Source organism: Oryzias latipes, chromosome 23 (genome assembly GCF_002234675.1).
Source record: "Oryzias latipes chromosome 23, ASM223467v1".
Taxonomy (NCBI): domain Eukaryota; kingdom Metazoa; phylum Chordata; class Actinopteri; order Beloniformes; family Adrianichthyidae; genus Oryzias; species Oryzias latipes.
Window position 1 is genome coordinate 4390306 of NC_019881.2, and position 12701 is coordinate 4403006.

The window sequence follows — 12701 nt, forward strand, 5'->3', positions numbered from 1 at the left end:
ATGAGTTTGATTGATAGATTCACTAGCCAATGGCGACATTAGTTGACCCGCTCCGTCAGATGAGTCTCAATATTCACCGTAGAAAATTCTCTCACACACACGGGGAGATTCACAAACGAGAACGGGATTTTGAATGCACAGTCTGCAGTTCGAATGATCTGTGAGTTCACATCACATGTGTACCTAAAAATCATGTTTGTGAAGCACTTACTGTGTATTTCTGATACATTTATTGTGAATTTCTAAAATGTTTTTGTGAAAAACAGTGTGCACATTTGTGAGAAACACTTATTGTGCATTTGTAAAACATTTAGTGTGCATTTGTGAAACACAATCTGTGTGTTTGTGAAACACAGGGTGTGTATTTCCGAATTTATTTTTCACGTTTGCATAAAATGACATTTGTGAATCGGAGCGTGTGCATTTGTAAAACCGGTTGTGTGCATTTCTGATTATTGAGACTGAATTACCTCCATAAACCACCGACAGACAAAACCAGATGTTTAGCTGCTTTTTTGCTCAGTGTCTTTCCGGAGACAACCAGCAGGGGGCGGTAAGGACACCCCGGTTTTTGTTGATATGCCAGAAGAAGAAGACGGACATGCACATGAGAGTTTGTGACCGGACGCGCGTGAGTGAAGGTGACAGCATAACCCAGCGCCGGGTCCGGGTGTCCGGGCTCTGTTTCTCTGTCAGAGAAAACCCCGCGTGTCCGTGGCAGCGGCGGGAAGTTCAGGTGAGGCACCGAGCATGCTCCGTTCGCAGCAGGGATTGCGCTCGCGCGGTGCTTCTTTCTAACCGTCCGTGGAGATCTTCGTGTCCTCAACGGGGCGGGTTAGTGCGGTGCTGGCAGTGAAGCCTTTCTTGCTGGTCGGATCCGAACGTTTCCCCTACGGCTTCTCCCTACCTACATTTAGAAAAACCCCACACTTGGAAAATTATTGTCTTCTTACCCGGACGTCACTCCCACTCGACCGTTTAGTAAATCAATAGTCGCTGGGTTGTACTTGGATACCTACACCGGTGAGCTCCGTTAGCGCGTAACTTTTAAAAAGTCATGCAAAAACAAAATGTCATTTTTAACATTTATGTAAACTTCTGGAAAGGAACCTATTCTTTGGCTTTGCACCACTGACTGTATACAGGAACTGGACTAAGTGACCCACCGATGTTCCAAACAGGAAGTATTTGCTGGTTCCCAGAAGCCAAAATCCTAAAGAATTCGATAGAGAAACAAACGGCTGTTACCCAGTCATACAATTGGTCAGAATGATCACTCTGAAGAAAGCATTGCCTGTTTATGAGAACTGGACAGAGCAGTGATGTTCAATCAGTGGAGGTATAGCTTAAAAATACATAGATAAAACTAATATACTTTTAAAAAATATGAATAAAACTCAATTTTTATTTTTTAGACACGTTTATTCCAAAAATACTTATGTCTGTGTGGGTTTTCAACGTTTATTTGGTTAAAAACAAGCATAAAAAAGGTGGCAGGTGAGGCACCGGCAGCCTGTGCCTCACCTGCAGACGCTGACTGAGCTGCAGCTGACTCATGCACTTTACTGTTTCGGTCTTGCTATCGTCATAAAATATGCTTTATTTTTACTATATTTTCACTTTATCTTTCTATTTTTGTCAGCTGTCTGATTACATTGGTGCCAGTTCGGGCCTCATTTAGTCTTTATATCTGCTAAAAATGTGTATTTGAAATGCAGCTGGTGAGGCCTGCAGTACATCTGTCTCAAGGCAGAGGGCGCTGGTGATCCAAGAGAATGTGACACCGTGGCTAAAGAAAAATAGTATTAATGATGGCAAGTCAAGTGCAGCCTTTGAGTTATTCTTTAATATTGTTTTGCATCATGAAGGCCATAATCATAAGGCGGGGGCCGCAAAATATCCTATTGGGGGCCTCAAATGGCCCACGGGCCGCAAGTTTAAGACCCATGCTTTAGAGCCTTTACAGTGTTAATGATCTGAAGTTTTTTGTTGGAGCTTCCGTTTGAGAAATCATGAAATACTTCATGGTGTTTACAATCTCATTGGTGTATTATTACACTAATACATTTTACAGTATGTGAACTGGATCAGATTATTATGAAGATCTTCAAAACTCTTTTAGATTATTAATGTATTTTTATACAAATATGTCCAAATGTGTCAACTCAAAACTGAATGTTGAAAATTGAACATTTGTGAATTGAGTCGTCTCAAATCGATCCTGGAAGTTATTGATGATATTCAGCCTTAAACACATCCAACAGTTAAAAATATTAGATTCTGACTAACAAAGGCTATTTCTAAATATTTATGAAAAAGGAGGAGAAAAGATGTGTATTTGTGTATTTGATTGGGTATTTTCTACACACAGGATTAGGACAATTTCTATTCACTTTTTGTGTTTTGGTACTAAAGGAAATATATCCTCCGGGGGATGCCACCCATCAGCTAAACATTCAGTGGAGCAGGAACCAAATTTTTGACTGAAAAACCCCCCAAAGTGATGTTTGTCCTGTTTGCATACTAGTTCACTGAAGTTTGCCCCTGATTTAGAGGTTAAGGAGGAAGGTTAAGGGGGAAATCTGGACTCGGTCAAAACTGACCCTATTCTAGGCAGAAAGGAAATTCCAAAAACTGTCAAAGGATTTTTTTCTTTTTATTGGAAAAGTCAGAATTACATTGAAAAGATTAGAAAGTAATTTTTTGGACCTTTTATTTTACTGTAATCATTCTGTTTTAATTTAACTTCTGAGGTTTTTTCAATTTCCAATTCAGTTTTATTTATATAGCCCAATATTACTACAATAGTAGTAGTAGTTATGAAATCATTAAGTACATGAAGTCATAGAATTCAATAGGTGTTGGATAAACTAAACAGACTAGTCTAAACTTTCCTCTGGGCTTCTTACTGGGCTTTTATCACATTTAAGGTAACCATTTATTGCGCCCTCTTTTGCGATATGCATATTGCACAGCTTGATCTTGCGGTAACGATAAATTTGCGATATATTGTGCAGGCCTAACCACAAGCATAATTTTTATTGGATTGGGTCTTTAACTATATCCTAAACCTTTGATCCGGAGCCTGGGAATGTCAGTCACAGGGAATCCAACCATGAACCAGTGAGGACATTGAGGGAATCAGTCAGGAGGGAGGGGGTCAGGCAGCTGTCATCAAAGTGGGCTTGTTGGTGGCGGACCAGCAGGTCTATGGTCAAAGTTGTGCGTGTGATCCTGATGTTGTCCAGAACGTTAGCAGGTTCTAGTCCTGGTCAGTCCCCCCCCCCCCGACAAGATATTTTTGTGGAGTAGGCCTTTCAGAGTGGGTCTGGGTGCAGGTGGGGGGTTGTTATTGAACTGGGATCATTCTAATTCTCCCCCCCCCCCCCCAATCTCCACAGTCATGGCTGCTTTGTCCAATTACGCACTGCGGATGGCTAGACTGAGCTCCCGAATCTTTGGGGAAGTTGCCCACCCCACAGACTCCAGGTCGCTGAAGGTGGTCCAGATGTTCCAGGAGCCTCCATTGGCTAAGAGGAAGGAAGTATACGACTGGTATCCACAGCACAAGATCTACTACGCCATGACGCAGAAGCTCCGCTACATGGGCCTGTTTAGGTATGGACACGCCCCCCACCCCCCACCCCACACACACACAGCAGTGCACCCATTCAGGCTAGTGGATCTTAAAACTCCCTCCTGGAAATGAAACTGCACCTTATGATTGAATTTATGGGAAAAGTCCAGTCAGAATCCACTCTGACCCCGCCCAACATTAGTTGTTGTGATGTCATCAGTTTGAGAACGCAGGTTAGTAGTGACCCAAAAACCATTGCTCCCTTTTTTTGTTGAAGGTTTTAAAAGTTCATGGTCATTTTTGATGTTCTGAGATCATCTACAGAGCATTTCTCCAAAGAATTATTCTTTAAAGAGACCGTTGCAGTGGTTTGCAATGCCAAGATACCACTTCCTCACTGCAGGTACAGGGAAGAGAGAACGACCAAAAAGGGGTCATTTCCGGTACAGACCACGTAATTCCCGCTCACATGCAGCTGCATACCGTACATCTGCCTTTAGCAGCCGGCCTGGCGTTTATCAGAGACAGGCGTACGTTGGAAACCGCCGTTTATTCCATCACAGACGGAATGGTGATGGGTAACGGGTTCGTTTTGCAGTGAAACTCCGTCAAGAAATGTGGACAACAGATGAACATTTCAGGATTGACTGAAATGATGGGAGCATTGTATTGTTATGATTAGCCAACGTTTCTTTTCTCTTTGAAGAATCAACCTCCATATCAAAACTCCTCTTTGCTTTCATGAGGATCCTTTTCCTGCAGACACGCCCACCTTATCGTCTTTGCTCAATTATCCACGTTCACATCAGTTCTTCTAATTCGTCGCTCGGTTTCTTTGCAGCTCCACCAGGAAATGGTTTGCTTGTTGCTCCTTTCTCCGTGGCCATCTTCTCAATATCCGCTTTCGCCATTCTCAGACACCTTTAGGGTTCCCTCCCAAATCATCATGCAGATTCCTCACTAGAATGTTTTTTGGCGTTTGCTACCGCACAAAATGTAAACACAAAATAGATTAAGTATTTCGTGGCCATCGCTAAATTGGCTCACAACACTCGGCGTCTGCACGACCCAGGGAAGATGGGCGGATCTTAAAAGAGACGACCACTATTGGAGGCGTCTGACAGTAACTAGCACCTGTTAGATCCGGCGGGTATTGGAAACTGGCGACAAGAGACGGGCCACAATTGAAACATATACGGTAATACAGTTCACTCACTATATCACGGTTTATATTCCATGGTCTTGCTTTTCCTGGGATTTCTATTTAGTGGTAGTTTTAATCCTTTTTATTTTTTAAACAGCACATTGTGTTCTGAGCCTTGATTGGCTTGTAGACCTTGTCAATCAATCTCCTCTGTGCCGTGTCTCCTAACGAACAGAGAGAAGGAACTCGCCACCAGTTCAGAAAGAATCAAATGTTTAGAGGAGTGGTTGGAGAAGCTAAATGTCGCGATCAGATCTTTGTTTTCATTCTGTCATCTATAAAGGTTTGAGAGTTTAAACAAGAGAGGGAAGTGTGAAAAGGTTCATGTCTGTTTGAGAAGTGTAGAAAGTGTGACACTTCTGATCTCAGATTTCAATGTCAGACTCAAGAACAGAGACTTCTCCAGATATTTTAGGAATCAGCTCAACCCCGACTTCCACCAAATTTTAGATTTGTTTTTCTTCCAGAAACTCTTAGTATTTGGTTTTTACTAGCTGACACGCAAAACTCTTTTGGCCTGAGACACATACTCAATGGAACATCTGCTCGCTCTTCTGTTGGTTTCATCTCCAACATTAACTGTGGAGAATAATCCACCAGAAGAGAGACGGGGTTGGTGACGATGCAGAAACCCAACTTTTGTTCCTTTGCAGAGACGAGCACGAAGACTTCAAGGAGGAGATGCGGCGCCTGAGGAAGCTGAGAGGGAAGGGGACGCCCAAAAAGGGGGAGGGAAAGCGTGCGGCCAAGAAGAAATGACCTGCTGCTCCGCCACCGTGAACAAGGACTTTCCTCTGTGGAGCAATGGGGGCGGGGCCTATGCTGGCTCCACAGGAGGATTAATAAGAACTTTATTTTCTGTTTTTGTTCAGTGAGTTAAAATAAAAATCACTTTTCCACAGACAATTGTGTTGAACTCATGTGAGTCAGACAAACCATCGCCAGTGCTTTACCTTCATGCAGTCAGGGAGAAAGAGGCTGCAAAAAGAAGTTCACTTCCTGCTTGACTCTCCTGAAAGGAACTCGAAGAAGCTTTACTGCAGTTCAGAAGATGAAAACAGACGTTCAGGCATGAAGGCCTGAAGCCATCGGGACCTGAACCCTGCTGCTCCATCACAGATCATGTTCACGGTTCCAGCAGTTAGCCTGACCGTTCCAAACGTTTCCTTTTTCTATCTGCTGATGTTTTGCGACACACTTTTTAGAACTACGGAGGACGCATTTCCAGTCCTGGAAATACAACCCCCTAACCAACTGAGTGACAGACAGTCGTTTGCAACAATTCACTTTCCAAACGGTTTGGTTCAAACATCCATTTTTGGGTCACGTTTTGTTTTGGTACAATGTGATTTGCATTTTACAAAACACCAACAAAAGCTCAGAGTAAAAAAAAAAAAAAAAACACTTTTAATTAGCTAACAAGCGAATAACAGTTGGTTTTTGATAAAGCCTATTGTAGTGTAATAAAACAATAAATAATACAAATGTAAACCTACTGGGATGTGGAGGAGAAGCTTCTCCACATCCCAGTAGGTAGGGCCAGTTGAGGTGGCATCTCGTCCGGATGCCTCCTGGACGCCTCCCTGGGGAGGTGTTCCGGGCATTTCCCACTGGACGGAGGCCCCGGGGAAGACTCTGGGACACGCTGGAGAGACAACGTCTCTCGGCTGGCCTGGGAACGCCTCAGGGTCCCCCCCAGAGGAGCTGGGGAAATGTCCGGGGCAATGGAAGTCTGGGCATCTTCGCTTAGACTGCTGCTCCCGGTCCCAGATAAGCAGAGGAAGATGGAAGGATGGATGGACATACTGGCATGCAGTCGAGATTCAATGATTCAGTTTCCCCATGATTTGTTTTAATGGTGTAACTTTCAATTCAGTTTCAAAACAAAAATGGTGGGACCCCTAGTCATAACCCTCTATTCTACATCCATGCTGGACCAGCATTTAAGCAGTGATGGGCGTGGCCAACCTTGGATGGAAGGCGCTACGTTTTCACATAAATGTGTCCAGAATTCATTTAGTGATCCTGTTGGAACATTTAGATTTGAAATATTGTTGGTTATTCCCTACAGTATGGGGCTATATCCAAATTCCTTCATTACTCAATATATAGTGCGTTTGCCATTTTTTTTTGTGCTTTCTATTTATCTACAATTCCAAAATCGAGTGACCTACGAATTTCCCAGAAGTCTCTGCAAACAACCAGTGTGCGTCGTTAGATGCTCGAAATATTATTGAATATAGACCACAATGCATTGCATTTGAACAATTTTTGCAAAATAAACATTTATTTAAATGTAGTATTTTAATAAGCCCTAAACATTCTTATCTTCAGAACACAGTTAGCTCAATCCTGTGCCAGAAAAGGATAGAAATTAAGCTAGTTTAAATATGATAACTAAACATATTTAATACAGCACAAAAAACATCCTTGCAATTAATACACAGTACTGGTCTTAAAGAAGCACTTGGATAAAAATGATGTTTTGGCGATATTAGCATGTTTCTATGTCATTTTTATGATGATGAGGACAAATATAAAGAAACTTTATCTTAAAACTGCATTTCGAAATATTTTTCTATTCAACTCATGAATCGGGAGCAGACGAAAAAATAAAGTTGGAAAAAGCTTGTAGCTCTTTGACAAAGAGATGACAGGAAATGGGGGCGGGCTTACTCCCTGCCTCTGGTCTCGCCCACAACTCGGAGGCAAATTTCTACCGAGCTCCTGCTGCTCTGCAGAAACTGTTTTTGAAAACGACGCAGGCTTAAAATGGCATTGTCTCTTATTTAGAAGTGGTGACACGTGGGCAGCTAATCCTGCGTTTTTCCTCATCTGGAGCAGGAAGTGAACCCGTTTGGATCGGAAACAAAAGTCAGGCATCAGAGGAAAGGTTTAGCTGTGAGATCTTTGCTTGTTCTTTAGGTCTTTAGGTCAAGCCTCTAGTGAGATGAAGACCTCAGTTATTTCATCCTTCTACAAGTATAAAGCACTTTACACCCAACACATAATTAAGAAAAAGCTTGCACAGAAAAAAGATATTAGTTCCAAATAAAATATACAATTTACTGAACTGAAACTAAATGGAAAATATAAATACAATTAATTACTGTATAAAATATACAGTAAAGGGAATAAAAAGCTACAAAAATAAGTAATAAAAGCATTTCCACACCTCAAAAAGGGATATGTTATGGTTTTAAACCATAGTTTGGATGCCTGTGAATGCAAACACTTTCCACAAATTAATCCCAATAGAGAGCATTCATACTGTCCCACTATGAACTCTGACCCGCTCACCTTCAAACATGTTTTTTTTTTCTCATCAAACTCAGAAGCTGCCATTCGTTTTATTACTGCCACAAAACACACCAAGAGGGTCTAAGTAGAACATGCTTGAAGCCTGAAATGGCAAAAAAACTACTTTTTCAGATGATTAGAGTGAATGAACGGGGTGGTCATGTGACCTGTTCAGTTCAGCCATGCAGTTGTCAACATGAGGCATGGAAATCCTGTTCTGACACCTACAAACAAACAGCTCCCTTTTAGAAAAGAGGTACCATGAACACCTCGGGTTTGTGGAAAACGCCCAGCCAGGCTGTTCTAGAGCCGAACCATCAACTGTCAATCGCAAGACCACACCCCTGTTGTGCAAAGTCTGGTTGTGTCCAAATTCTCTCCTTACTCCCCAACTACTAAAACACTTTACAGTGCGGGACTATCCAGTGCCCTGGACTTTAAAAGCAATATCTAATTACCCTAAGTTTGATAAGTCTTTGTATTAATGCTGATTGTATTGTTTTGTGTATCATTCTTGCCTTGATTGCTTGAAACCAACCATTTCAAATCAAATCATTTTATACACCAAACATCACATCAGCAGTTTCCCGAAGTATAAAACCTAATAAATATCAGCAATATGCATCCAATATTAATAATAGATTAAAAAATTGTTTTGAATACATTTCTCATTTTGTTCAAATGCAATGCATTGTGGTCTATATTCTAGTCTAGGTTTCTGTAGGGGCTCCTGAAAAATTTCCAGGGCACTGGAATTTTGGAAATGTAGATTTGGAAAGCTCCACAAAATGGTGAACGCACAACTCCTATTTTAAAAATAAAATACAATGAATTCATCCGTAATCCACTATTCTGGTTGTTTTGTTGTTATAAGTAAAATCTTAAAATGGGAAATTGCTTTGTTTCTTTTTTAGGAAGCAGCCAATAGAAGACGATTTTTTTTTTAAATAAACTCATTCATCCTAATGGCAACATTTCACCTCCACAAATGCAAATACAATAAAAAAAAATTTAAGCATTTTTAAAATGATGTTTGTTACATGACAGAAAGAATTGATTCTAGCAACAAAAATGCTTTGAAAACCCTGAATACATGTTCGCTTTACTGTGTGTGTGTTTGAATATTTGTAATACCCCCTGGCTTTGTTTATTTATTCTTTGTATAGTATTGATATACCATTTCTGTATGCATAATAAAATAAAGACTGTAGTTTGCTTTTTAATTCTTCAGATTGCTAACAAACATTATGTTTCAGTTGAAGGAAATGGACTTTGAATATTCTAATTTGTCCTGCTGTTCTCCTGATTTTACTGCATTTCTTGAAATTGGGTTAACTTTAACCCAAACTAAAAATAGCGGATTTGTGATAAATGAAAAGCAGATGCTGACTTTCACTTGAATCCTTCCTTCTGCCAGGTGAAATCCTGCTGTCCGGTGGAACTGACTTTATGTTTTCTCCTCGGGACGCCGCCTGCCTTGTTCTCGCTGACAGCTTCTTCGTGAACTCACGATGATAAAATGAACACGTGCATTTCCTGCTGTCACTCCTAGTCAGTGCAGAATGTATGGTTTCAGAGTGAAACTGTGTCAGACCACACTTTTATACAATACCTCACATTAACCAAAAACAGCAAACATTCGTTTGCTCACTTGTTTACAAGAAAATAAGTTAGATTTGCCAACTGATAACTATTTTTATGCAATCTAGCTATCTGACTTCATATAAGAGAAGATCCTTTAAAAACACAAACTGTCATTTTTCTATGATAATATATATTAAAAATAGGTAAATTAAAAATGTCTTTCTGAGTATTTTTTTATTATTATTCAAATCGTTGCGACCCGGGGTCAGATGAAAAAAAGCAGTTTGAAAAAAAATCGTATTTGTGACGCAGAAAATACGCTGGGCGGGCCAGGGTTGCACCACGCCGAAAGTCCCGCCCACAACTCAGAGGTGAATTTCTACTGAACTTCTGCTGCCCTGCAGAAACGATGTCCTTGAAAATGACACTTTTCTTTCACTTTAGCTAAAACAAACAGCATTGTCATGATTAAAAGACCACTGGGAACACTTTGATCAAAAGACAATCGGAGTGAGACGTTCAGTGAACTGTTTGAAGTGACTGGAATCTCTGTTTACATCAACACTGCTGAGTGTTTTCAGGGAAAATATTGAACTTACCTGATTGTAGGGCGGGGTGATATGGCCAAGAAGTTCAATTTCAGAATTTTTCATTTATATTTCGATTTCACGCTATTTTTCCACCCTGCTTTCACTTAAAAAAAATCACAAATGATGATATATATTTAACAAAAGCTATTTTACTTTAACATCTCCTTTGGACATTGACTCCAACACCTAGTTCAACTAAATACAAGCTGTTAAAATGTTTGCAGAACACTACAGCAGGTGTTTTGTGAGTTACTGCAACCTTGAGCATCTCATAAAGGGAAATTCTAGAACCGACTCAGAAAACATTTTTGGGAGCAACAGCCTTTAAAGGCCTTTTGCTGTTTGTGGTTAGATGTTCAAAGTTTGAAGTTTCAACCCCAGAGACCAAAATCTCAGTTTTTATCTACCAGCCAAGTTGACTCAGAGATTTAAAAAAAAAATCTATCAACCTAATTGTTTCATTATTTCTTCAAGGAAAACTATAGGTGTTGTTTTAAAAATGATATAAGTTTAAATGCAAACAGAGAGGAAGTCACAACATCATGAAAACGTCGGATGAAAACAATAGTTTTTTTTATAAGGAAATCCTGTATTGATTTTCTAATCAATCTCTGCTTTTGGCGTTTTCACGCCATTTATGAAATGTTTTACTTTCAATCCCAAATGAGTTGCTTCTGTGTTCTTGGTGAAAAATGCCCCCATGAGAAGAGGGGTTTTAGTCAGTCACCTGTAGTCTGAACCAACTGCAAAGTCAAATTCAAACCTGCTGAGAAAGCAAGCTTCACTAAAGGTAGCAGATTGACAGAAAATGCCCTTTTTTCCTAACTCTGCCTCCAGTTTAGTACTGCACGATATGAGGAAAAGGGTTAGTGATATGCGATCTTAATCAATAAAAATTCCGATACATGAACAAATAGCGAAAGAAAAACAAAATTTCCATTTTACTGCAACAGATTAACCTGAATAAGAGTTAACATTAGTCTATAGGAGGCAAACATCTACCATAAAGAGCTCCATCCGATTGGTCAAATGCATAAATGGATTTATTTGATTCATTTAATACTTCAAGCTGCCATAAGATTGTTGAAGCACATTTAAGGTAACCATTTATTGCAATTTTCCCCGTCTTTTGCTAAATGCGTATTTCACAGCGATATATTGCGATAATGATAAGTTTGCGATTTATTGTGCAGGCCTAGGCTAGTCCAGTTAAATCATTTTTACATAAAATCATAAAAACATGATCACGTTTTGGTTTCTGGCCATTTACAGTACAGGGGTTCTTTTTTCAGCTGTAATATTACAAAAGCACTGGCTGTTAGAGTGCGATGTCTGTCACTATAGACAATCTTTGTATGAATGTGTTTGATTACGCAAATGTTTTATGTGCAGTTGAAAATAAAAAGGAAGGCGCAACCCCTCCTCGTAGTAAAGACGAAGTGAGTGTCTCCTGTGTCCATCATTAAAGAGTTGAGAAGCGAACTCGGTTGTGTGTAACAGGGATGTCTTTAATGGCTGTGGCGTCGGGAGAGAGTTCCCGAGCAGCGAGAGAGACAACCGCTGCTAGAGAGCCAACACTACCAATAAAGTTCAATACAAAGTTCCTATTATCACATTTATAAAATACAGTTTTATAAATACTCTATGAATTAATTTTGTTCCATTTATCCGCCACGTTGTAAATATGTCTCCGCTCCACGAAAATATATAGTCTTTAGCAATCCGCGATCACATGTAGACGAAACACGGAACAGCTTGTTAGCATAGCATCGTAGGATCAGTGTGTGACGACACCGCTGTCTCCAAACCAACACTTTTTTTTTTAATCAAACTTTCTGTTGCTGCTGTAAGTCCAACTGGTTTATCCTCCAGTTCTGGAGGATGGACTGTCTTTACCCCAAACAATGGAAGCGCAAGAGAGCTGGGAAAATAAAATCTAAATTTTCCCAAAATTGCAAAGGAGTGAGGGGTTAACATGGTTACAAGCTAGCAGGAGAGGGTGTAAATGAAGAGATGATGTGGGGGGGGAAAAAAAGAGATGATGGGATGTCAGTAGAGGCTTACTTCCTGGCCTATAGTCCCGCCCACAACTCAAAGTTTAGTTTCTAATGAACTCCTGTCCTCTCTAGAAAGTGTGTGCTGAAAAACAAGACAGTTTTTGTTGTTTTTAGCACACACACAAAAACTACATTAAAAGACCACTTGGACTATTTTTTAAAGAGATCAAAATATGATTTGAGTGGAACTTTTAGGACAGAATCCTGAGAGAATAGGCAATTTTAGTGACTCTCTCATTGTGGGTTCATGAGAAGGTTCTAGAACTATGAAAGAAGCCACTAACCTATATAAACTAACAATTGGTGAACGTATGCCCCGATTAAAATGCTGTTCTGACACTTTAACATATTTTTTCACCTTTATACTTTGAGGTTAAAGCAGAAAAGTC

General features: G+C 40.2%; 1 protein-coding gene across 3 annotated transcripts; it reads left to right on the forward strand.

Moving 5' to 3' along the window:
* Window positions 1–581: 581 nt before the first annotated feature.
* mrps33 (mitochondrial ribosomal protein S33) lies at window positions 582–5687 on the forward strand. 3 transcript variants are annotated; one of them, XM_023952528.1, is made up of 3 exons: window positions 582–736; window positions 3402–3618; window positions 5435–5687. In XM_023952528.1, exons 2-3 carry the CDS (start codon window positions 3404–3406, stop codon window positions 5538–5540), a joined length of 321 nt encoding a protein of 106 aa, XP_023808296.1. In that variant the 5' UTR covers window positions 582–736; window positions 3402–3403; the 3' UTR covers window positions 5541–5687. The 3 variants fall into 3 exon arrangements, with proteins under 3 accessions (XP_023808296.1, XP_023808295.1, XP_023808297.1); XM_023952527.1 differs by having other exon boundaries at window positions 596–731; XM_023952529.1 differs by lacking the exon at window positions 582–736 and adding an exon at window positions 792–1023.
* Window positions 5688–12701: the final 7014 nt, after the last annotated feature.